At 43.4% G+C, this 27643-nt stretch overlaps 1 protein-coding gene across 2 annotated transcripts in view; it reads right to left on the bottom strand.

Moving 5' to 3' along the window:
• Positions 1-2642: 2642 nt before the first annotated feature.
• lin7b (lin-7 homolog B (C. elegans)) overlaps positions 2643-27643 on the bottom strand; it is a 39295-nt gene continuing 14294 nt past the window's right edge. The window contains exons 2-6 of one of the 2 annotated variants that reach the window (XM_072271960.1): positions 14865-14983; positions 13323-13394; positions 12825-13034; positions 9815-10022; positions 2643-8255 (exon numbers count right to left, since the gene is read on the bottom strand). In XM_072271960.1, coding sequence (XP_072128061.1) covers positions 9855-10022; positions 12825-13034; positions 13323-13394; positions 14865-14983 — 569 coding nt within the window. In that variant the 3' untranslated portion in view covers positions 2643-8255; positions 9815-9854. The remainder of the gene's footprint in view (positions 8256-9814; positions 10023-12824; positions 13035-13322; positions 13395-14864; positions 14984-27643) is intronic. The other variant, XM_072271959.1, reaches the window with a different exon arrangement.

Genomic DNA, 27643 nt, shown 5'->3' with positions numbered 1-27643 from the left:
CGTGCGGTTCAGGAGCTGGATGGTTGGAGGGTAATAACTATTCCTAAACCTGTTGGTGTGGGACCTAAAGCTCCTGTACCTCCTTCATGATGGCAGCTGCAAGAAGAGAGGAAGTCCTGGATGGTGGGGGTCCTTGATGATGGATGCTGCTTTCTTGTGGCAGTGCTCCTTGTAGAGGTGCTCAATGGTGGGAGGAGCTTTGCCTGTGATAGACTGGGCTGCGTCCACCTCTTTTAGTAGGCTTTTCCGTTCCTGGCCATTGGTGTTTCCATGCCAGGCCAGAATAGACAGGAATAGTCCTTTCCAACAACAAAATCTCCTCTCAACTGCTGTTCGGGAAACGCATGTGGGGACCTCAAGGGAACAACCCATGAGGAAATCATTGCTTGTTTCTATCCCATCACCAGTCTGAATATTTTTCACCCCATCACTGCTGTGCAATACTTGTGGTGTGTAATGTCTACAGGAAGGTCTTTGTAAATGGAACACACCACGTCTTCGGCACCACTTTGCAAATAGTGAGGTTTACTATCCAGGATGATGACAGTAGGTATGCAAAAACACCTGAAGGCTCTCTTTGCTGCCCCTTGGTCTTAGAACTCATGGCTCAGTACCACTGTGGGGAAGGACTGCAGTGGGTCTCTATGTTGGCTCAGCACCAAATAAAGGCAATAAATGATAGGCTTGCCCGTGATGAACATGTTCCAGAGAAGGATCTAGTATAAAGTATCATGTCTGCCTGCAGGTCCACCTTCCTGGTAAGAGCGCAACAAGGGTGAGATAATAGATTTACTGCATCATTGATCTTAGGTGACAAGAGTAAATGGGATGGATTTGACAGGATGAATAGAGATTCCTGGAAGAACAAGTGGAGTTTACAACTAGAAGCTGCCCTTTAAGAAGGTAACAGCAGCAGGCAGTATCCCAGCAGGGCCCTGTACACGGGTGGATTTGAGGACTGAAAAAGTGGGTTCACATCCCGCCATTGCCTGCAAGTAGTTTTTAATCTTCTCTCCGTGGCCCCGTGGGTTTCGTCTGGTTGCTCCTGTGTCCTCACACATTCCTAAAAGACCTACAGATTAGAGTTAGTGAGTTGTGGACAGGAAGCATGGTGACACTCAGTAGAATCCTCAGACGTAAAGTGACACATCTCAGTTTTGATGTAGAGGTGACGAATAAAGCTAATCTTTAATGATGAAATGAAGTGTCAACGTGTGCTGCAATGTGTGCCTGTTCTCCCCACAACACCAACACAGCCACACCCCATTCCACCCAGCGGAGCAAACAGCTCCATCCACAAAGTAGCTGAGCCAAGGATGGGGTCACAGTAAAACTGGGATGGCTGCGTTTTACGTTGCACAACATCACAAAGAATTGCAGAGCCAAAGCAGGAAGATGAAGTCAGGATTCAATTAATGGTGGAACACATTGGGAGGCTGAATGATTACTTCCTGTTCCTGTGTGTCGAAGCATAGACACAGGCTCTTCGGCCCATCACATCAATGCTATTGTGTCTGTCTGTACCAATTCCACTTGATTGCATTAACTACATACCCTTCAATGCCCTGCTCACTCAGGTGCCTCTTAACCTCCCTGACGAACTCTGCCTGGGCTGACAGAAACACCAAGTGAGAATCTCTGTCCTTGGATCAGGCAGGCACAACAAGAGACCTGTTGAGAGATTTGGAACGATGCTGTTTCACACCGCAGTGCCCTAGTACTGTCCTATAGACCCATAATACTTACAGTATTGAGCATAAGAGAAACAAAAATAGATCTAATTATTTTTCCTAGTCATGGAACAGAATTCTTTTGGCTTTCGTTTGGTCTTTACTGCCCTCTACTGGCTTGGAGTGAAAATATGCATCTCTTTAATTGTTTAATTGGCTCAAAGATGTTTGAATCTAGGTTGCCACAAGCTTCCAGACAATTGCATGCAATGGTTTTGATTCACGATGCATTCATTAATGACTAGATGGAACTTGCACCGAGTTTTCAGTGGCTGCACTTGAGAATATGGGAACAATGCCTCATTAGTTGCAGGAGTGGACGGAGATTTAAGGCACTAATGTGCTGTGTCTGAGACACAGGCAGACACTCACCAGCACTTCACACAAACGTTTGCTGATTGACAGATCACACCAAGGGAAATAACTTATAACTCCTGTTCCAGAAACACTTGTGAAAGAGGACTGAAAAATAAGTACAGTGTTTGTTGGCAACCCTGCATCAGTCAATGAGCTGGGGAGGGATGCACGGTCACAGACAACAGTCTATTGTACACCACACTAATTTACTCAGGAAACACTGGTTACAAGGTGGAGGGAACAACACACACCAACTCCCGGTAAAGGCATGGTAACTTCTCCTGGAAAATGCAGTGAGTGGAGGTTATTTACATATAAATTATGTGTAAATTCAGCTTCAATCACTTAAAGCAGAGTGTCACTAAGTTTGACTGACAGGAAATTATGCAAACATTTTCAGTCTAACAGGCTAAAGTACGGTCACAAAATGCACTCTTTTAAACAGGATTTGATGCACTGTCTCCGTACAGTACCTGGCCTTACACAAAAGAAACGTAAGTGCCTTTTTCACTGCTTTAAATAATATATTACTTTATTAGGCAATAAATTAGACTGCAGCTATATGAAACGATTATGGAAACATTTAAGACTTCAGCTGCGTATAATATACATCAGTGCATATTATGTCAGTACAGTAGTAAGGTTACAGTACATTTAAGATTTACAGACATCCCTCGTTTCCAGTTAGCACACACGACATGTTCAAGGTATACAACAATATTCCACAAGGTTGTGTTAGGAATGACCCCGTATCTAGCTGGCTTTCAGCCGAAATACTGGTGACATATAACATGTGTTTCTATAGGGCAGGAGGGAGGGGAAGGTGTTGCACATACTGTACAAGGACTATTGTCAGTAGAAACAAATGGTTTGCCAAATATCAGCTAATTTAAAGATTCCACACTGATCAGACACTGTGATTGCCCGGCACTGCTGAGCACATTTATCTGCTCTTTTTGAGAAGTTACTTATGTTCAGAAGATTCTGACAATCAATCCCACTCATCCCAAATGAAGAACCGTGGATGCTGAAAGCCTTCAGTAAAACTGAAAAATTCAGGTCAGACAGCTTGTGGAGATAGAAAAACTTAATGCTCAAAGTCACCAAGCAATGAAACGTTTGTCTCACTCCACAGACTTGATGCTTGGCCTGCCGAGGATTTTTGTTTATTTATGACTGACCCCACTTACCTTGTGGGATGAGGAACAAACAACAAGACGTTCTGCAACAAACATACTGTTTAGCTCCTTGCACTTAGGGATCCAGGCCAGTGGGCAATGGAGAGCTTTCAGAGACTTATGAGCATGTTGCTATGTTTAGTTACGAGGAAGGACGAGTAGCCTTGGGTTGTGTGCTTTGGAACAGGAGATGCCGAAGGGAGATTTAACTGAGGTATATAAAATTGTGTGAGGTTTTGACAGGGAGTGAAAAGAATCTATTTCGCTTAAATGAGCAGTCAGTAACCAGTAGGTATAGATTGAGGTATTGGGGAGGATCAGAGTATAACTGAGGAAGCTAACAGACAATCCAAAGTGGAACGTGGATCAAGAACTGACAGCCTGAAAGGGTGACGGAGTCAAACACCCTCACAACATTCATGAAGTATTGAAGTGAGCACACGAAGATTATAATCTACAGTCTGAATGCCGGGAGTGGGATTAGTCTCATCAGAATGGAGGGATGCAATGAGACAAATGGCTTCCACCCACTACATGCTTTGATAATTCTTTCCCCTATATAAATACTTGTATTTATTTCCTCCTGACAGAGGTACACTTGTCTTAAGAACCATCTCCGCTGGTACCATTGCTGCCTGTCTTTTGTCAGTTTTGGTTACCAATAACTAAGGTTAGAGTTATAAATTGCACAAACAGCAATCTACAGTGTTGGGCAGCCAGTGAGTCATGGACCTCCTCTGACTGTCTTTCCGTTATGCATTACACAGAAATTAGCTCTACAATATCTGTGGATGAATGTTCCTAGGGTTGCTTAATGGCCAATGGAGCCAAGGCACAACTCGGTGTAGCACTGAAGCATAGAGAGCTGACGGTTCTGGGCGGTGGTCTGTAGTCTGTGCCAAGCAAACTGCTTATAGCCATGATTCAGTAGGGAAACTGCACATGAAGCATTCCCTGGGCTATGGACTGGATTCTGGTGACACTATCATCTACTGGAGGTGTGCAATACAAAGATACAGATTGGGCTCAGTTATGATGTGCTTCTAGTCAAAAGCTGTGCCCTGTGTGAACAACCGCTTGGGTGAAGTATCGGAGGGGTGAGTGGAACAGCACTAAATCACATTCAGGATGAGAGGAAAAGGCTGGGGAGTGCCTGAGGGAGGGGGTCAGAATTTTGAAAGAGACCACAGTCTTGACAAATCAAGTGGGATCTCCTGCCCATCCTTAATACAAACCCACAAGTTTCAAAAACTAAAGTCCTATGAGAACGTGAAGAGGCATCTCCCATGGGGAGTGCAAACCTATGGAAGACTTTAGTGTTTTTGAAGTGAAAGATAACCGTCGCAGAGTCCTGTCTAAAATACACTTCTTTGTTTTGTGTTCTTTCTTGTAAAAACTGTGAATAATTTATATTTATGTTTTCTTGTGAATGCTGTTTCTTTGATGCTATGTGCCTGTGATGTTGGTACTAGTAAGTTTCTCACTGCACTTGTGCAGATGACAATAAACTTTGTTTAACCTCATGATCTGTAATGACAATGCGGTTCAGACATTATATGAATGTCATGTCATGAGTGACTGGGGGGGGCGGTGTGAGGCTTTCAGTCTTCTGTTACAAATTAGCCCACCTCACTATCAGTTGGCCCCATCTCCAATATGGTTCCTAGGGGTTGTGCTACTGGACTAGTCATTTTGAGGCCTGAGTTAATAAAACAGACATAACTTATTATCCCATCATGACACTTCATACATTTGAGTTCAGTTAATTTAAATACTGTAAATCTGGAATAAGTAAAGATAGTGATCACGAAAATCACATGACCATGACCATGACTGGACATCTGCTTTCCATGGCCAGTTTGGACTAAACATGACCCTGTAAAGTGAAAACTCTGACTAGCCATGGGCATGGAGGGATAGGCAATAAATGCAGACCGTGGTCACAACACCCATATCCCAGAGACCAAATTAAAAAACACTAGCCTATATGACAGAGAAATACAATTAAAAACATCTTAACATTGGAAAAAATACTGAGAACAATGAATAAACTAAGTTTATAGTTTAAATAGGACAGATAAAGAAATTAGGAGGGAAATGAAGAACAGAAATTTAAAATTGTGCTCCGATCAAAACCACGTTTCACATATTTCTGATTTCTGATATCCAATTAGTTTATATAACAAGGTTAAGATTAATTTAGGCTGCACAAATTGAGAGCTAAATTAAACAGCTCTTTAAAAGTGTCAGTAATAAGGGTTAGAATCCAAAAGGTAGTTTGAGCTAAGAATACAGCGTGTTAAGGAACTGGTCAGGTCATTTCTAGAGTTTCACAAGTCAGCATGTGTTTTTACAGGGACACTGTTCCCACCAGCAGGGGTGTAAGAATGCTGCTCAAATCTCTCATTCCCATTCCACGGCAACTAGCTAGCACAGAGTAGAATCCAATTAATGAAGGCAGTGAACAAGGCCGGAGACAGGAGTAAAAATTATGCAATCGGTACAGGGGGATTATGCCAGTGGGAAAGATCAATAGCTGGGGCTCCTTCCTCTCGAAAAGAGGAAATTACAGCAAAGATTATGAAGGAGTTTAATGATGGTTTAACTTGTATATTGATCAAGCCAGAAAGCCATAAGTTTTCAAATAGGAAATAAAAGAGGAACTTCACCGAGAAGGTAAGAGGCATAGACCGAGTGAATAATCAGACACATTTTCCCAGGGTGCAAATTTCTAATAAAAGGGAGCATAATGTTAAGATAAATGGAGGAAAGTATCGGGAGCAATGTCAGAGGTAATTTATTTATTTTTTTTTACAGAGAGTGGTGGATGCGTAGAATGCACCGCAGGGGTGGTGGCAGAGGCAGATACATCAGGGCATTTAAGAAACTCTTAGACAGGCACATGGATGATAGAAAACTAAGGGGCTAAGTAGGACAGAAGGATTAGATTGATCTTAAAGTGAGTTAAAAGTTGGCACAATATTGGGAGCCGAAGCACCTGTACTCTGCTACAATGTACATTCTACCTTGAATAGTATATGCAAGTTTTTTTTAAAAAAAACTAAATAAACATGAGAAATAATTAAAACAGACATAGGATAAGCTATGTGTAAATGATGGCAGAGACATGCTGGTCAGGATAGTGCATTTGTCTACTTTAGGCCATCAGCCATGGTTGATGGGCTGAATGGCCTAATTCTGCTCCTATGTCCTGTTTGGAATGTCCATTTACTCCCCTTTTGTCTGAGCATATCCTGAAAGGTGCTGGATGTTCTTATGCTGAGGTGGTAGTGGATTATCTCAGCCAGCCTGAACCTTAGAGCAGCTGCCAGATACGCCGAAGAGAGTACAAGTTTGTCCAGAGTGTTTCTATCGTATTGTAACTCCACCACCGTATGAGCTGTGTTTTCAACACTCTATTTGAAATAAAATACAGCTTCCAACAAATAAAACGTCTCACCCTCTTCTACCTTAAGTGGTATTACTCCCTACATTTAATCAAACAAACTTGTCACTAATTACCAGTCAAATCTGTTGCCATCAGCTGAGCTAGTCCATCGGCTATAAGGATATCAACCACTGAACTGACACACTGAATGTTGCAGTGAGCAGCCCGGTGAGAGGCATTACTGCTGCGGTACGACCGAGCTTTCAGTAACCACCTCAAACGGCAGTAAGTCAAAAGGGCCTGTAAGAAAGTGGCCAATACTGCTTTTGTGACGTGACTGTACCAGTAAGGAATTCACACACAGTACTGGTGGGAGCTTTAAATACTACACCCCCGAAGGATGAACAAACAAAACGAGGCGGTTCATGTCTTTGCCATAACATAGAAAATCAAGCAATACAGTGGGGGAGGGGTGCCAAACACCATCAAAAATAGCTACAGTTAGCTAAAGACTTCAACATGTGTAACTAGTAACCAGAACCCAGTCTGCAAAGCTAGGTCAAATCCAAAGCTCTGAAACAAGCTATGAAGGTGTCACTTTTCAGTCAGAAGTTGCTGGGTTCTCATCAGCACAATTCGTTTTCAGGTAAACTGCAGTCAATTGTGCACACAGAGCCAAAAATAATTCATGCTATTGTACAACTCCTCACTAGATATTTCTTCCTGGAAGTGGTGGCGGGGGGATGGGGAATGAGAGGAAGGGGTTGGGGGGGAGACTGGATTCTATAATGAACCGGTCCATTCCCAATAGGACATGATTTATAATCAACTCCAGTTGTCTTGGCATTTAAAGCTTTCCACAAATAGTTATAATTCCCTTCAGAATTCCTAATTATTACAATAATGCCACTGCAATTTCAATAGGAAACACATTTCGGATAACTAGGTCTCATTCAGATTTTCCTGACGCTGTCTAAGTAAGCACTGCCATTTTTAGACTGAGAACGTGAAACCTCAAGCTGCATAAACATAGATGAACCGCTTGCTTGTTAAGTAGAATTGTCCTTAAAATATAGACGTTAAAAGTAAACTTTCAATCCTATTCCTAAACAAGTCTTTAATCCAGCTAAATACCTTTGCTAGTGGAATTCCTATAGATGGGTGAATAAGTCATGGAGTCAGGGGTGATACTTCAGGCCTCAATATGAAAAAACCCAATCATCGTGGTAAAGTGGGAGATGATCGAAAACATATTGGTCAATTAATGGGTACATTTTTCACAGCGGGAGATTTCAGATCTTTATAAACTCATGAAATTTAAAGAGGTATCACCTTCAATGAGAATTGTCCTTCATGTTTGGCCAATTACATCTCTGGGTGCCCTCAACCACACCAGCTTCCCCCAATACGTGCTGACATTTAATCGTGAAAAAGATGATACCTTTGCAGAGTTTGGTTAAGCACATTGTTTTTCGTGGTCAGACCTACAGTGTGGGGTCTCTTGGCACTTGGCTATATGCACAACAGCTGTATCACATGCTTGTACCATGCCCACCTCTTGAAACAGGAGATCGGAACAGCTATCCTCTGGACTCCAAGGACCTGGTACAGAGAATGAAAAGTGAAAAGCTGTGCTCTGTAACTTGGGATAACACTTTTATCCTTCAAAAATTACACCTATAACCAGAAAAGTGTAAACACATTCTATTCTATAGATCTAGGATACTATAATTTAAAAATAAGTCACTGACCCTGTACATCAATATTAATCTACACATTCTATGAACGGTACTTCTCACCAGAGTTCAATCCCAGTTTACAAACATCACAAAAGTGGTTATTGTTCATAACGGAGCTCGGTACCTGACCCCAGCCCTTGGAGCAGACTAGACAAGTTGGGTTTGTTTCCTGTCAATTTGTTTCTGATATAGGTTCAGGTACTTTTCCAAGGTCAGGGTGACTTATTTAGTATTAACACCTGTCCTTTACTCTTGATCAAAGTTTTGATCCCAAACACGTCATCTACAGAATTAGGATGAAGAAAGAAAATGCCGGAAACACTGAGCAAACACACTTGGAGTATTGTGTTCAGTTCCGTCTGCCTCATTAAAGGAAGGATGTGGAAGCTTTACCAGGATGCTGCCTGGATTAGAGAGCGTGCCTGAGGACAGTTTGAGTGAGCTATGTTTTATTTATCTTTGGAGCAAAGGAGAATGAGAGGTAACTTGATAGAGGTATACAAGATGATAAGAGGTATAGAGTGGATGGCCAGAGACTTTTTCCCAGGGTGGAAATCACCAATACGAAGGGACATAATTTTAAGGTGACTGGAGGAAAGTATTGTGGGGGGGGGGGGGTGAAAGGTAAGATTTTTACACAGAGAGTGGCGAGTGTGTGGAATACCCTGCCAGGGTGGTCATAGAGGCAGATACATAAGGGACATTTAACATGCTCCTAGATAGGGACATGGATGATAAAAAAAAAGGAGGGCTATGCGGGAGGGAAGGGTTAGATTGACCTTAGAGTAGGTTAAACGATCAAATTAACATATTGGGCTGAAGGGCTGTACTGTGCTGTGATGTCCTATGCTTGAAGTTCTATGTTCTCTGTTCTAAATCAGACAGCTTATGTGGAGAGAAACAGAGCTTACGAGGGGCTTCGGACCGGAAGCGCCACCTCCGTTCCTCTCCTGGAAGGGGACGTGAATTAAACTGTGAACCAAACACTGGGCATTTCCCAGAGAGCTTTGAGCCTTGAGGGTGGTGGCTCTCTGCAGGGCTGCTAGGAGGAGCCAGTGGAGTTCCTGGCAGGAACAGAGATCAGAGGACAAGACCTGAGCACTGACTTCAACATGGATATCAGCAAACAACACAATCTGTATCAGAACAGAGAACAGTACAGCACAGGAACAACTCACTTGGCCCACCATGCTGTGCTGAGTTTGTTTATTCTCCTGGATGGGTTTCAATCTGTGCAGAGGGTTTGGAGAGAGAGGTGGTGGTGGAGGAGGAGGAGAGAGGAAGTATTTAGTCCTAGCAGTTCATTGTTGGGCAGTGTTGATGGACCAGCTCCCCACCTGCCCACCATTTCTGTATGTTTACACAAAGATTTACACCAACATTTTTGTGACTGTGCCTCACATGCCATGAGGCCAACATTACCCGGTGAACTTCTGACCAAAGCCTTCTGCCATCCTGAGACCTACGAGTAGCTGGTGTGTTGCTGCCTACGCCGGGCAGTCCTCATCTTCTCAAAGCGAGCTTCCATTTCCTCCAGCACTTTGGGCGTGTACCGCACCACCAGCTTCACCGTGCCTTGGGCTGCTTTCAACAACTCCACAGCCTTCTCATGCTGCTCCCCTTCCACACTCTAGGTACAGAGGGGCAACGAGACAGACAGAAGTAATAGGTAAGTGTCAGTAATACAACAGAATGAATCATACGTTCCCCCTCCATGTACTGGGTATAGACGGACAACTAGACAACCAGGAAAAGTCAGTAATATGCAGAATGAAACAGTAATGCCCCTACTCCTACGTTGTTTCTCTTCACCACACCGCTTCTGATGGTCCACATTCACATAGTGAGACTAGGCAAGGGAACACATGACGTATACAGTCAGAAACAAGCCATTCAGCCCATTCAGTTCATGCTCACATTTATGCACCACACTTTCCTCATTTAAACCTGACCAGTAAACTAACCTGCAGTAACACACACTAAACGCTGAAGGAACTCAGCACTCAGGCAGCATCTATAGAAATGCATAATCAGTCGATGTTTCGGGCCCAGACCCTTCTTCAGGACGGGAAAGGAAGGGGGTGAAGCCAGAATAAAAAGGTGTGGGGGGGGTGAGTAAAAGTTTAAAAGTTTGTTAAATTCCTCTGGCTTAGCTGTAGATCCAGTAAAACATTCCATCGAGACCATCTGCAGAACTAATCCACAGCACCACTCTATCTACAGTATATTTTATGAAAAATGCAAAGTAGAGTAAAGATCAGAGTGTTAGTAAAATGCAGATTTACTGTGAAAAGGGACCATCAATCCCCACCCATCCCACTTACACAACTGTGGGGCCACTGGTGAGCAGGGTGTCTGCCTCCTGGTGGCATTAGTGGGGCAGCACACAAAGTGTTGTCACAGTTTTGCTCTTTAACCACGACCTCAATGTTGGAAAAATAACCAAAACGTTAAAATGTGGACATAGCAAACACAAATATTTAAATGGCATGCTTTTAAAAAGTTATTTATAAAGGTAAGTATAACCTGTACCCTGTGGCTTAGCATGTCCAAACTACCAACTCAGGTCACCAGATAAAGTATTTAAATACATGGAGACTAAAAGCAGAGTATTAAACTCTGGTGGTGCCCGAGAGAGAAGTGACTGTTTACATAAAGATTCATGACGAGGGGCAACACCTTCCCCCCAAAGGAGTAGTGGGTGTGGGTATGTAGGGTGTAGAGTGATAGACTGGTGGGGAGTCAAGGCTATGGAGAGAGACTAGGACGGTGAAGGCTGGAATTGGATCGACCCTGGTATCACTGAGGGGATGACTGGTAGAGTCCTGCTCCTGTATCTGTTGTTTCCTCCAGATCCCCAAATGAGAGGAGGCCCATCACTCTGAAACCCAACAGACGGTGTCAAAGATATGAACACGAGTTATACCAACCTTTGAAAAGGGTGAGAGACAGCCATTCCTAGTGTGTGGGTCTATATGAGCAGGCAGAGTAAGCCCAATTGAACAAGGCTAACCTTATAGAAAAGAGCAAAGAGTCAATGTTTGGCCCGAAATGTCGACCATTTACTCTTTTCCATCGAAGCTGCCTGGCCTGCTGAGTTCCTCCAGCATTTTGCGTGTGTTGCTTAGATTTCCAGCATCTGCAGATTTTCTCTTGTTTGTGATAAGACTAATTCCAATCAGGTGGCACGGTAGTGTAATGGCTAGCACAATGTGTTACAGTGCCAGCAACCGGGGTTCGATTCTGGCCACTATCTGTGGGAGGTCTGTAAGGAGTTTTTCCCTTGTGACTGCGTGGGTTTCCTCCGGGTGCTCCAGTTTCTCTCACGTTCCTAAGACAAATAGTTAGGGTTACCAAGTTGTGGGCATTCTAGGTGACACTTGCAGGATGTCCCCAGCACACCCTTGGACCGTGTTGTCCATTGGCACAAATTATGCATTTCACTGTATGACCATGAGAGATAGAGTCAGGATTAGGCTATTTGGCCCATCCAGTCATCGCCGCCATTTCATCACTGCTGATCCATTTTCCCTCTCAATGTTTTGATTTTTCAATGTACATGTGACAAATAATCTTTAACCTCTGGTTGGGCAACCACCTCGGCAGTCTTCAAGCTGTAACAGAAAGCTCCACCTGGAGTAACCTCATGCACTTCTGAGCACTTCGCCTCAAAAGGAAAAGGTGTACTGTAGATTCACTAAGCTAGATCGAGTGAACACAAGAACTTTACTAATATCTAGGTTAAAAAGAAGATTGAATTCTGAGGGCAAGTTATATAGACACAGTTTTATTTCCTCTAAGGTACGGGTAATCTGATTGATGTTTGAAGGTGATCGAGATGAATGATTTTCACTGGAGTGGAGGACAAAGTTTAATAGAAAAGCCCGATAGCTCAGAGTTGGCTGAGGAAGAACTTCGCTGGATAGAGGTGGGTGAGAATCTACAACTCTCAATCGCTAAAGATTGATGAGACTGGGGGTGACCGGAAAACCTTGACCGCAGATTGATAGAATTCTGTTTCGCAATGGGTTAATGAATATGGGAGAAGGGGTTGAGATGCACACCTGATTGGATTACAGGATCAACACAGAAGATGCTGCAAGAACTCAGACAGCATCTCTGGAGGGAACTGGACAGATGACATTTTTTTGGGTCAAGACCCTTCATCGGGACCTGAAACATAGGCTGCCCATTTCCTTCCACAGATGCTGCCCAACTCGCTGTGCGGTGCTCCAGCATTTTGTGCGTTGCTCCATACTCCAGCATCTGAGGTCTCTCAGGTCTCTGGTGAACTACAGATCAGCCTCTGAAAACTTTCATGGCACCCTATAACATTCAAGCATTTTTTTGAGAAACAATGGAAAAGCCAGTGCTTCAAAACACATCGCCCACTCACATATATCGGTCTAAGCTCTATGACGTTAGCACCCACCACTCCGTTCACTGAGAGAAGCTGATCGCCGCGCTTAAGTCCTCCATGTCTATCTGCCACTCCGCCGGGAATAATTCGGGATATGTAGATGGGCGAGTTCTGTTCCTTCCCACCCATTATGTTGAAGCCAAGTCCCTCTTCTGTCTTCGGAAGTTCCACAACCCGAGGGTGTGCGTGGCCCTCGCTGGCTGCAAAAGCCGCCACTGTTGCCTGCATTCGGGGGTGGGGGGGGGGGAGGAGGAAGGAAATCATCATGGCTGGAAGATTTTTTTCTCTGACAAGAAAGACAGACTTGCAATAATATTTTCAGAGCCAGAAGCATTTTACGATCAAAGTCTGTACAATATGTTTGTATGAGATGTGGTGGGTAACTTGTGCAGAGTGAGATCCCAAAAGCAGCTCAGATGTAACCTGAAGCTGCAAGATGTGCTACAGAAATACACGTTTCCCTTGAGATATTTACAAGCAGCTATAACTTATTCATCAGCTAATCGTTACCTTGGCTGTTGCGTGGGCTCTTATCTCAGGGCTGCCACTGATGTCAAGCGTCTCGTAAAGCTGTTCATACACCTGGAATGAGAAACATGTAGCCTATTACCTGTGCTTGTCCCTGGCTTCACACCCCTCTGGACCTATCCAAACGTCAAAACCTGTGACAAAGCAAAACTAGAGGAAGAAAAGAGAGAGAAACGGCAGCCAGAGAAATTCCCCAAGCACATGTGCTGATGCTAATCCTGGGTTTGTCAAAAACTATTTCAAGTCCACCCATGCAACCAGACACTCCAGTCCCCTTCCTTATGCTGTCAGCGTATCTGTGGATTCCAGCAGCAAACGGGAAAATACAGTAATCCAGATGCCTCTGTAATAAAGCAATCACATATTACTCTATCATCAGTGAACTGCACTCTGCTCTTCAGAAATTAACGGAATAGACTAATAACTATAATCACCCAAGAACAATGGATGTTCACTAGTGGGTTATAAGCTAATACCAACATATCTCTTGTGGCATCGTCATGGTATAATTATAACAACAGGACTACTAATCAAGAGTTAGCTTCACAAATGCCTTCCAAGACTTGACAAAAAATTACTAGTACATCTCCCATGGAGGTGCATGCGGAATGAAAATTGGCTTTAGAGTTTAGATGAAGCAGTGTTAGCTGAGAAATAGTCACTGAAAGCCTGTCCTTATCTAGATTTGTTTCTTTCATTATAAGCTCTAGCATTTATAAATGATGTCATGAACATACAGATGCATTGTGCATGATGGGTGGCCCGGCAGTGTCCCTACAGGATGGAGGGATGCACTGCAGCATGACGGATCCCATCTCAATGCGGGATTTTGAAGAGAGAAGAGGAAGCTATGGACGGTGGACTCGTATCAGAAACGTAAACAGCAAACTGCTCAGCTGTTTTGGATGGTGAGGTTGTGGTGGTGTGAACTGATCAGAAGGAACAGAGACCGAGGCTCACTGCATCACCACACACCATTCCACTCCAAACATAAATAGTGAAACTGAAAGATTATTAACATTTTCCCCAATGTGACATGATAAATTAGACAGACCATACAACAAAAATTTCCAATTAACCTGTCCATGCCAGATCTATAACTCTTTTCCCAACCCAGTATCATCAGTACATCTTTCCAATTCAACTTAATCTTGATAAAAACATTCACACTTATCCCAACTATTCCTGGGGCAGAACACTCCACATTATAAACATGTACTGTGTAAAATTTTAAAGCTTCATAACCTTTTTTTTATTGTTAATGGGATGTCAAAGTAAAATCTGCAAATGAACTTCAGGGAAGGAAAGGAGAATTGGTGGAGGGCGCTCAGGAATCGGGGATACAGGATGATATTCATGTCACGAGCACAGTGGGGCAACCGGGAACTGGGCACTGACCTCTCGGATAGCAGAGCTTCAGGGAAGGAAATGGGAATTGGGGGAGGGCACCAGCAAAAGAGGAGGGTTATGGGATGATATTCACATCACGAGCGCAGTAGGGGGAGTCAGGAACTGGACACTGACCTCTCTAATAGCAGAGCAGAACTTGCTCTGAAGAACCCGCTGCAATGTCTGCAGTTTCTGAGGTGGGACATTGCCACTCCGCTGTAACTTCTCCAGGAGCTCGACAGCCCTGGCAACATCTGGAACACACAAGAGGAGGCATCGAGAGTCAGCCAGTTCTCCAGAGCACTCAGGCCCTCAAGTTCCCTGGTTCTTCCTTTCTGCTCCAACTTTCACTCAACACTCAGCATGAGGCCCATCTTTTGCTCTTCCTTCATTTATTTACCCTACTTTCCTCCCTCACGATGTCACCAACTCCCAATCCCTCCTTCAACTTACTCCCAACTTCAGAGAACGTCCTAGGCCCCTCAGGTGAGCTACAACAGCTTTCAGTGTACCACACAACACCTGTCTTCACAAAACTGCACAAGGTCTCACAAGCTAGTTTGAAAATTAGCACAAGAGGCATCCTGGTCAAACTATTAATTCCTGAATGAACAGCTTAAATCTTCAGCTCATTACACGTTGCTGCTTGTGGGAGATTCCCGTTTGCAGAGGTTTCTATATCACAACAATAACTACACAGTTACTACACTGGTTTTTAAACTTAAGGATAAAGATTAGCTTTATTTGTCAGACGCACATCGAAACATCCAGTGAAGTACGTCTTTTGGTGTCAATCAAATCAAATCAACTGGGTAATCCACAAGTGTTGCAATGCTTCCAGTTCCAACGTAGCATGGCCACAACTTACACGATTTAATACGAAATAATTGTTACTTTGGATCCGATGCAACATTAAAAAAACACAAAAGGTCAAGAACACAATAATAATAAAATATATATACATAAAATAGCTTATATACATAGATTGATTGTATGTCAATAAAGTGACACTAGGCTGCACACTAGACTGATGGGAAATAATAAACTAGTGGGAGGAGGTGTTGATCAGCCTTATTACTTAGGGACAGTTAACTGTTTTTAAGTCTGGTGGTCCTGGTGTGGATAATACATAGCCTTCTCCCCGATGGGAGTCAGACAAACAGCCCACGACCAGGGTGCGTGACATTATTCATGATGTTACTGGCCGTTTTCAGGCAAGTTTCTGTATACGTGTCCTTGACGGTGGGTAGGCTGGTGCCAGTGATGCGTTGGCAGTTTTGGCAACTTATTGTAAAGCCTTTCCGTCTGCCACAGTATAGCTTCTGTATCATGCAGTGATGCAGCTTGTTAGGACGCTGTCTACTGCACATATGTAGAATGGCAGAGTATGGATGTGCAAAGTCTAACCTCTTCTGTCTCTGCAGAAAGTAGGGACATTGCTGAGCTTTCTTGACTGTGTAGGATGTGTTCTGGGACCATGAGAGGTTTGTGAGATGTGCTCTCCCAGGAGCTTGAAGCTGCGTGCAGCTTCCACTGCTGTGCCACCAATGTAAAAGGGGGTGTGAGTTGTGTGAGTTCTCCTGAAGTTGATAAACATCTCCTTTGTCTTAGTGACATTAAAGAACAGGTTATTTGCCTGGAACGGGGCCTCAAGCTCTTCTACCTCCTCTCTGTAGGCCATCACATCATTGTTGGTGATAAACCCCACTACAGCAGCCCTGGGGTGGGGAGGAAGGAACAGCTGTGCGTCCTGACTATCTGAGGTCTATTGGTTAGGAAGTTCAACACCGCGTTGCACAGTGGCGTCTTTAGACTGAGTAGTAGTAGTTTGTTCTCCAAAGTCAGTGAGACAATAGTGTTGAATGCCGAAATGAAATCTAGAAACAGCATCCTGACATATGTGTCCTTGCTTTCTAGGTGTGTCAGGGCCAGGTGCATGACAGATGCCATGGCATTTCTTCGGTAAGCATATTGGTGAGTTTCCAATATGGCAAGAATGGAGTTTTTGATATGTGCCATTATCAGCCATTCAAAGCCCTTCATGACGATTGGCATCAGTGCCACTGGGCACTAGTTATTTAGTTCTGCAGGTGTAGAATTCCTTGGTACAGGGATGATGGTGGCTGATTTGAAGCATGTGGAGATAGCAGCATGAATGAGTGAAGAGTTGAAGATGTCCGATAAGACATCAGTGAGCTTGTGTAAACACACCCTGAGTACTCAGCCTGGGATGTTTTCTGACCCAGTCGCCTTACAGGGGCAGACTCTCTGCAGAGTCCTTCTCATGTCTGCCGCTGTTATAGACAGTGGCTGTTCACCTGGGAGTGGGGTAGCTTTCACGGCCAGTGTTGTGTTGCATGCCTTGCCGCATGCATAAAAGTTGATTAGAGGATCGGGCGGGGGGGGGGGGCGCTGTCACTGGCACAGTCAACACCGTTTTCCTGTGTGTAGTCAGTAATGGCCTTGATGCCTAGCAACATCATTATCAGACAGGTAGTCCTGAATTTCTTGTGTGTAGGCAGTCTTTGCCTTCTTCATGCTTAAGATGAGATTTCTCCTGGTTGCTCTGAGAGCTGTTCTGTCACCAGACTTGAAAGCAGTGTCCTGGGCTTTTAGTAGGGAGTGCACCTCCATGTTCAGCCAGGGTTTCTGGTTGGGCTGTGAGATGGCCGTTCTTCAGGTACCAACATCGTTTATACACTCACAGATGACAGAGGAGGCACATTCCTCAAGCTCTGTGTCTACTCTGTTTTGTCGTGGCTCCTTGGACATCTGCCAATCGGCTCATTCAAAACGGTCCTGAGGTACAGAGATTGCCTCATTAGACCGTACAGTGATGGTCCTCATGACTGGCTTCTCCGTTTTCAGCAACGGTCAGTACACTAGGATTAACATTCTGGAGACGTGGTCAGAGAGACCAAGATGAGGGTATAGAATGGCTTTGTAGGCTTAATAACCATACACCTTTGGAATGAGGGAGGAAACTGGAGCACCCAGAGGAAATCCATGCAGTCACAAGGAGAACACTTTCCATATTCCATTCAGCCCATCAGGTCAGTGCTAGTTTTCAGTTGCATGTAACATTCCCTCAATCTTGGTAAATGGGCGATTAGGACAGAGCATAACGTCCTGGGGAAAGGATAGGGCACCGAGAAATGGGAAAACAGGAGGGGGCAATGAAAGGTCAGTAATGGGCAAGGCCACCAGCAGTGAGGGATTTGGACACTGCATTAGAAATTGGGGGCTGGTAGGTTAACTGGTGATAGTAAATTGTCCCATGATTAGGCTAGGGCTATATCAGGGATTGCTGGGTGGCTTGGCTCAAAGATCTGGAGGGGCGTATTCTGCGCTGTATCTTGATAAATAAGGAAGTATTTAGAGTGAACCATTTCCCTTGGCAGGGACATCAATAACTGGGGAATGTGGATTTTAGGTCATTGGCTCAAGCATTAAAGGGGAAGAGAGGACATTTCACTCAGACAATATGGGGGCAAATTATAGAGTCATACAACACAGGAACAGACTATTCAGCAATTATTTATGCTAATCCCATTTCGTTCTCCCCATAGTCTCATCAACAGCCCCAGATTTTACCACTCATTAATGCATCAGCGACGATTACAGCAGCCAATCGATTCCTCACGTGTCGTTGGGATGTTGGAGAAAACCCCGTTCAGTCACAGGGAGAACATACAAGCTCCGTGCAGGTAGTAGCAAAGATGAGGATTGAACCCAGAACTCTGAACTGTAAATGGCAGGTCTGCTAGTTGTACCATTGCACTGTCCTTTGTGTGTCCTGAGGCCAAGAAAGGCATTAAGTAAACGGATTCCACTTCCTTCTTATAACGTCCAACAAAGGGACTAGAGGGAATAATTGGGACGCATGAAATAAAGGGGTTAACGTCATATGAACAAAATATTAACCTGAAAACAGTTGTTTGTAGGAGATTGATAAATGTTGCAGGGAGACTGCAGTTCCTAAGATTGCACAATTGGAAGATTTTTTAAATGACTTGTGTCGGGTCAAATTTCAAAATTTGTAGATAATACCAAACTAAGCTATGTGATATATAGTGAGAAAGATAATAGACTGCCAAGGCATTCAGGGCTCACAATACTGTCTCCTCTACTCGGGAAAACCAAAAGTAATTTGTCTGACTGCTTTGCCCTTCATCCAGCTTGCATGCCTCTTTCATTAATTCTCAACTCTTCATCTTTGACTCCTACACACTTCTAGTGAAGACCAACAAAGCACCTCACCTGTCAACAAACCATGTTATAACCTTCCAGAATAAATGATTAATTCAACAATTCAGACAACTACTGGTGACAGCATTCTCACTTTTTCATCTAGACAGTTCAGATTCCATTCACCTCCAAAGAACTTTTTGTTATTCATTAGTTACCCCAACTCAACACTGCTTTTGTTAACCCATCTCTCTTAGTCTCCAGTCTTACAAAACTTTCCTTTTTCACTCTATCTCTCCCCCTTCCCTACAATTATCCACTTGAAACACGAAGACACAGTTGGTAGAAGCTCCAGACTCAGGTTCAATCCTGACCTCGGGCTGTCTGTGTAGGGTTTACACATTCTCCCTGTGACTGCGCGGGTCTCCCTCGATGTTGCGGTTTTCTCCCACAACCCAAAGATGTGTGTCTGGTAGGTTAATTGGCCGCTGTAAGTTGCTGCTCGTGTACTGCGAGTGATAGAATCTGGGGGGAGTTGGTGGGAATGCAGGAGAATTAACATAGGATTAGTGTAATCAGCTGCTAAATCAGTACAGACTTGGTTGGCTTGTTTCGGTACTCTAAGACATTTCTCTTTGTGACATTTCCCTGTCCACAATGCTGGATATTTTTAGCACTTTCCGTTTTTAAAGCATCTACAATTGTTTTGCTCTCCAAGGTGAACAGCTGCAAGATACAGGTTAGACCACAATGGACAATTGCGTATTGTCACTGGTCACCCCATGCAGGGAGGGTGCAAAAAAAGATTTATTGGAATGAGCAACATACACACACACACATAAGAGATTCTGCAGATGATACGAGCGATGTCAAGATTCAGTTGTAATCAAACCAGAAAATGAAGGAACCAGTCTGCTGGATTATAGACAAGATTATGCGAGAGGATGCAGTGGAGATGCCTGGGATGGACTGTTTTACTAGAGAAAAGAGGGGCTACAAATGGCAGATGCTACAATCCAAAGCAAAAATAAGAACAGACTGCTGGAGGAACTCAGTGGGTCAGGCAGTGTCTGTGGGGCAAAATGGACAATCATTGTTACAGGTCGAGTCTGGCCGAAGGGTTTCAATCAGAAATGTCGAGTGCCCTCCATAGACACTGCCCAAGTTCCTTCAGCAGGCATTTAGAAAGCAGTTTCCTAGGTTCTTCCTACTTGGAATGGAAGAAGCTGCAGAGAGGGAAGATCTGGCACATATGTTTATGTGGGGCTTCAATGGGAAACTGTTTCCCATACAGGAGGTGTCTGTAAATAAAGGCATAGGTTTAAGGTAAGGCTTCAGAGGGTTAGAGGGGATATGAGAAGGGTGTTTGAAATCTAAAACATGCTGTCTGAGGGGGATGGTGGAATGAGGTACTTTCATGATTTAAGTTTCTGAACAAGCACTTGAATCACCAAGACAATAGGTTATGGGCCATATTCTGGTAAATGAGTCTACCATGGTTGGGTATGTGATGACTAGTATGGATAATGATGGGCTGAAGGTCCGTTTCCATACTGGATGACTCCATGAGAAAGTTAAAGAAAACCAGACCATTTATCGTAGAGTAAAGAAGAGAACCATCAAGTTCCTGAAGCAAAGGGGTTAGCTTCACTTGCCCCATCACTGAACTGTTCCCACTGAACTTTCAACAACTCCTCATCTCACGTTCTCGATATTTATTGCTTATTTATTATTTTTCTCTTCCTTTTGCATTTGCAGTTTGTTTTTTTTTGCACGTTGGTTGTTTGTCCATCCTGTTGGGTCCCATCTTTCACTGATTTTATTGTGTGTTATTGCATCGGGTAGCAACCTTGCTGCTTGTTTAGCATCTGGTCTGTGTTTTTACAAGGCCAAGTTGCTAGCTCGACGCTCAGCCCAGCACGGGTGAGGAAAGTGTACAAGGCGCCAGCCAGATTCAAACCCAGGACAACTCACCTCGAGGCCCACTGCTGATGCCACTGCAGCACCAGCTGGCAGATCCTTGGATTTATTGTGATTGCTCAAAGAAAATGAATCTCAGGGATGTACATGGTGATTTACATGTACTTTGATAATAAATTTACTCTGAACTTTGATAGAGCTTTGAAGAGCGTGGTGGAAACAAGGAGGAAGGCTGGTCCTGCTAGTGGATGGTGCACATTCATAGTGCCAGACTCAACTTGCCCACGCCAACCTTGCACCTTATTGTCTACCTGCACTTTCTCATAACTGTAAAACATTATTCTGCATTCTGTTATTGATTACCTTGTACTACCCCAATGCACTATGTATTGAATTGATCTGTACGCAAGACATTTCATTTTACCTTGGTACGCGTGACAATATAGCATAGAACAGTTCAGCACAATACGGGCCCTCCGGCTCACGGTGTTGTGCCAATCTTTAACCTACTCTAAGATCAATCTAACCCTTCCCTCCTACATAGCCCTCCCTCTTTCTATCATCCAGGTGCCTATCTAAGTGTTTCTTAAATGCTCCTAATGCAGCTGTCTCTACCACCACCCCTGGCAGGGTGTTCCATGCACTCACTATTCTCTGTGTAAAGAACGCTCTGTTATCTCCCACTGTACTTTCTCCTATCACCTGAAAATTATGTCCCTTTTATTTAAATAAATTAATTTACCAATTGAACCATTCTACAGTTACACAAGATATGTATTGGCTTGCCATTTATTTCTCTGCTGAGGGAAAAAGATGCAACACACTCAAAATACTGGAGGAATGCAGCAGGTCAGGCAGCATCCATGGAAGGGAAGAAACAGCCAACTTCTCAAGCTGAGAGCCTTCTTCAGGACTGAATTCATGATTCCTTTCCATAGATGCTGCCTGACCTGCTGAGTTCCTCCAGCATTTTGTGTGTGTTGATCAAAATTTCCAGCAACTCCTGTGTTTATGATTAGATGCAATATTGCTTTCCTATCCAGGCCTCTCACGATTTTTACATCTCAGTAAAATGAGATGTAATCCCCCATCGGTTTTCTCTGCTCCAAAGAAAAGACTTTAAAATTGTCAGCCGTGGGAACACCCTCATGAAGGTCCACTGTCCCCATCCTCCAATACAGTTACTCACTCCCTGTAACATAATGCCCACTATACACAAAGATAGTGAGAGGAAAGAATTATGGAGTGATCAGAACAATAAGTTAAAGATGTTAAACACAAGGCAACATAGGCTTGAGTTATGACATGGGTAGAACTTTGAATGACTTCACAATTTTTCCAATGAAAAATGATATTGTATCTGTTAAATAGGGGCTGTGGACAATTCTGATTTGATGGAGATGGACGTAAAAGTACAGAGGAACATCTGGAAAAATTTCTGAAACGCTCGTTCGCTGCTGTCGTTACTGCGCGGTCGGGAATCTTTCGGAGAGAAGGCCTCAAAATCCCTGGCTCTGCCTGCTGTTGGCAACCGAGAAGGAGGTCGAATCGTTCGGATAGAGATGGCGCTCAGTACTCGGTGTCGGAGAGCTGATCAGAGCTTGAAGTTTTCGGATGACTCAGAGTCGGACCGATGTCGGGTATGGCAGGGAGAGTTTTTCTTCCTTCTGTCCGTCTGTGTGAGATGTGGGACATTTGAGAGACTTTGAACTTTTACTGTGCTCATGGACTTCTTCAAGTTATGATATTGTTGCAGTGATGTAACTATATGTTATAATTGTGTGGCTTTGTTAGTTTTTTTCAGTCTTGGTCCGCCCTGTGTTTTGTGATATCACACCAGAGGAAATATTGTATCATTTCTTAATGCATGCATTACTAAATGACAATAAAAGAGGACTACGTGTCTTCATAATCTAATATCTAATCTAATATACTTGAGTGATGATAAACCTGATTCTGATATGGGTCTCTATTGTGGACTGAGAGTGGGACAGAGGCAGGGAGAGGGCAGGGAGCCGGAAGTACCAGAGAGCCATTCTGTAATGGTCAATTAACCATTTGTTTGGAATCAAATAACCTTGCCTGGTGTCTCAGGGCTGGGTGTGTCTGCACCCACGCCACCACCCACCCCTGCTACTCCATTTCTGCCACCTAACCCACACCCCTCCTGCGCGCTCCACCCTCGCCGTTCCTTACATCCTTTGCTCCTGTCTGATTTACAAACTCATTCCCTGTCCCACGTTGACAAACACAGAACCGTGCAAAACTCTTGGGCACCATAGGTATATACATATGCCTAAGACTTTTGCACAGTACTGGATATGTTACTATATACAACCCTGAGATTCATTTTCTTGCTGGCATATTCAATAAATCCTTAATAGAATAATAACCATAATAGAATCAATGAAAGATCACATCAACTTGGGTGCTCAACCAGTGTGCAAAAGACAACAAACTGTGCAAATACAAATGAAAGAAATAATAAATAAATAAATAAACAATAAATATTGAGAACATGAGATGAAGAGTCCTTTGGTTGAGGGAACGTCTCAATGATGAGGAAAGTGAAGTTGAGTGAAGTTATCCCCTTTGTTTCAACAGCCTGATGGCTGAGGGGTAACAACTGTTCCTGAACCTGGTGGTGTGAGTCCTGAGGCTCCTGTAGCTTCTTCCTGATGGCGGCAGCGAGAAGAGAGCATGTCCTGGGTGGCGGGGGTCCCTGATGAAAGCTGCTTTCCTGCAACAATGCTTCGTGTAGATGTGCTTAATGGCATCTCTTGTGGACCTGGTGTGCTGGTAGGCAAACTGGAGTGGATACAAGTCGCTTCTCTGGCAGGAGTTGATATGGTTCATCACCAATCTCTCAAAACACTTCAGCATTGTGGATGTAGTGATTAAGGCAGGTTACCATGCTCTTCTTAGGCAGTGGAAATTACTGCTGAGTCTCTCAAAAGCAAAGCTGGAGGTGTATGCCTCATGATCAATTCCTCTTGGTGCACAAATGTGTCAGTGATGTTCCAATTCTGCTCACCAGACCTGGAATACCAGGTAATGAAGTGTCGGCCATTTTACCTGCCATGGGAGATTTCAGCAATCATTTTGCTAGTGGTGTACATTCCACTTCAGGCCAATGTCAAACAGGTTCCAGATGATCTGAGCAATGGAATCAACATGCACGAAACAGCACACCCTGACGCCTTCACCATCACTTTGGGGGATTTTAACCAGGCCAGCTTGAAAAGGTCACTAAACAACTATCATCAATAAATCACTTGTAGTACCAGAGCAAACAACACAGTGGACCACTGTTACACCACCATTAATAGTGCTTACCATGCTACTGCACGCTCACACTTCGGAAAGTCTGATCACCTAGCTGTATTTCTGCTCTCCCTCAGCATAGGCAGAGGCTGAAGAATGAGAATCAGAATCAGGTTTATTATCACCAGCATGTGACATGAAATTTGTTAACTTAGCAGCAGCAGTTCAATCAAGTCAAGTCAAGTCACTTTTATTGTCATTTCAACCATAACTGCAGGTACAGTACACAGTAAAAAACGAAACAACAATCCTCCAGGACCATGGTGCTACATGAAACAACAGGTAGTCTACACTAGACTACCTGAAACAACACAAAACTACATTAGACTTCAGACCTGCACGGGACTAAATAAAGTGCACAAAACAGTGCAAGACAGCACAATAATTAATAAACAAGACAATAGGCAGAGTAAGGGACAAATTACAATGTAATAATAAATGATGTAAATGTAAATGTAAAAGTAAACAATGTTTTAGCAGGAATACATAATATAGCAGAGATGAAAAAATATAAATTAAATAAAACATAATAAATAAACAAGTAAATTAATTACGTATATTGAATAGATTTTTTAAAACGTGCAAAAACAGAAATACTGTATATTAAAAAAGTGAGGTAGTGTCCAAAGCTTCAAAGTCCATTTAGGAAGCGGATGGCAGAGGGGAAGAAGCTGTTCCTGAATCGCTGAGTGTGTGCCTTCAGGCTTCTGTACCTCCTACCTGATGGTATTGTCCTGGGTATGACTCTAAACTGCAACCAGTGATGAGGCTCTAATTCAGGACTTTCAGAGCTTTGGGAAAAGTGGAGTTACCCCTTAGTCATTCATTGCACCCAGGGCCGCTCTGACCTGGAAAAGTGGCACCTGCAAGGGTTCCTGCTCAGGATACGAGCGAAAGCCAACGGCAGATCCAGCAGGTTCAGTAACTGAACTTATGATGGAGAAGGCGGGTGAGCTAGGACCTCAAATGTCAATGGTTATAGTACAGGCAGATGAACATTTAGGAAGAGAAATTGGCGATTTCTTTAGTTCGCCCAATGGAAGGCAATAGCAAACCACCGTTGCTAGATACTAGGTTTCCTAGAATCTATTTGCTAAGAAAACCATGGCCAAACTCACAAAATGTATCACACAACAACAGCGTCAAGAGGATCTTCAAGACAATTCTGAAGATGCTTCGCTCGGTAGGGTTGATTCTGGTCAGCAGGGAATCCCCGACTGTCACCAACCTACTGCTCATAAAATTCAAGTAACACAAAAGAAAATTATTGCCACTTGGAATGTAAGAACCCTATATCAAGCAGGAAGATTGGACAATACGATAAATGAAATGGAAAGGCTAAAGATTAATATCATGGGAATTAGCGAAGTTTGTTGGATAGGTGCTGGAACGTGCCAGAATAGAAATAAAACACTAATTTATTCTTGTGGAACATCCCATACTGATGGAGTAGGAATTCTTATGGATGAAAACATGGCAAAAAGTGTTTTAGGACATTGGGCAATATCAGAAAGAGTGCTCCTTGTTAGATTCAGAGGACAACCATTTGATTTAGCAATTATACGGGTATATGCACCAAAAACAGATGGAACAAATGAGGATATAGATAAATTCTATGAAGAGCTTGAACAAGCAAAGAATGGATGCAAATCTCAAGATATTGTTATTGTCATGGGAGATCTAAATGCTACAGTAGCACAAGGTGCTGATGGAAATACCATAGAAAAGGGGTCCCCAACCTTTTTTGCACTGCAGACCAGTTTAATATTGACAATATTCTTGCGGACCAGCCGACCGGGGTGGGGGGGAGTAGGGTTGCCAACGGACAAGAGTAGCAGCCAAATACGTTGTGTTTACCCAGAGAAAGACTACAATGACCATGAAGCCTTGCGCAGGCACCAGTGCGCATGCGTGTACCTGTTGATTTTTTTCTACAAATCGTTTTTGGCGATTCTGTTCGGGGGGGGGGGGGTGTTAATCACGACCGGAATATAGGTGATGAGTGGCTAATACATTCAATTTCGTTTCTAAAAGGATTTATCTAATGAATTTAATATTAAACACGCAGCGCATATTTTCCTCACATGAATATAGCGATAAGTCAATTATCAGGGGAGGACAGGGGAGCTTGAAGTAAGTGTTGAACAAACTTCCAGTAGAAGTGGTAGAGGCAGGTTTGATATTATCATTTAAAGGAAAATTGTATAGGTATATGGACAGGAAAGGAATGGAGGGTTATGGGCTGAGTGCAGGTCGGTGGGACTAGGTGAGAGTAGCATTCAGCACGGACTAGAAGGGCCGAGACGGCCTGTTTCCGTGCTGTAATTGTTATATGGTTATATAAGTAAGTCAATAGCATCATAACATTTTAAGTAACGTTTGGATATTAAACACACAGCACATATTTTCCCCGTATGAACATATAAAATTATTGCAACACACCAATATCGCTGAATCAGTGGGAGCCCTGGGCTTGTTTCCCTGCAACAAGACGGTCCTATCGAGGGGTGATGGGAGACAGCGATACTCCAAGGGGGTTCCTTAAGTCCAGTCTATTCCGCAATTTAGTTTTCGTTGCATTCATTGCAGAAAACTCCACTTCGCAGAAAAATGTTGGAAGCAACGTTTTCAGTGCTTTTGTGGCTATCTCAGGATATTTAGCCTTGACTTTGATCCAGAATGCCGGCAGAGATGTTATGTCAAACATACTTTTCAGCCCGCCATCATTTGCAAGCTCAAGGAGTTGATCTCCTTCCCGCACTGACATGGATGACGCGTGAGTAATGACCTCGCATGCGTTCAAACTCAGCAGAGGCTGTGACAGGGAATGAAGAAAGGTGCAGCTGACTCCTATCACCAAATCATATCGTTTCCTCACGGCCCGGTAACGCACGCTTTGTGGCCCGGTGGTTGGGGACCACTGCCATAGAAAAATTTGGACTAGGGGAAAGAAATGAAAGAGGTGAGAAACGGGTAGAATGGTGCAAGATGAATAATCAGGTCATTATGAATACCTACTTTAAAAACCACCTAAGACACTTGTGGACCTGGAAAAGTCCAGGTGATAACACTAGAAATCAAATTGACTTTATTACTATAATCCAAAGATTTAGAAACTCAGTGACTCAATGCAAAACATATCCAGGTGCAGACTGTAATAGTGACCATAACCCAGTAGTATGTCATGTAAAAGTAAAACTTAAAAAACTAAAGAAGCAAAAACCTGAACAATCCCTTGACTACTTGCCATTAATTAAAGAAGAAAACTTAAGACAAAAATTTACAATTGAAATAAGGAATAGATTTCAAAGTCTAGAAACAGAATCTGTTGAAGATGATAGCAATCATGCAGAAATGAAATTTAACTCTCCAAAGGATGCCTTGGTAGAATCAGCAAAGTCAGTGATTCCTAAAAAAGAAAAAAGCACAAAGAATAAATGGATGACAGATGAAATCAAAAATTTAATGGAAGAAAGGAGACG

The sequence above is a fragment of the Mobula birostris genome, chromosome 11, assembly GCF_030028105.1.
Source record: "Mobula birostris isolate sMobBir1 chromosome 11, sMobBir1.hap1, whole genome shotgun sequence".
In the NCBI taxonomy this organism is placed as follows: Eukaryota; Metazoa; Chordata; class Chondrichthyes; order Myliobatiformes; family Myliobatidae; genus Mobula; species Mobula birostris.
Note: the sequence above shows the minus strand (reverse complement) of the source record. Positions and strands in the feature narration are given on the sequence as shown.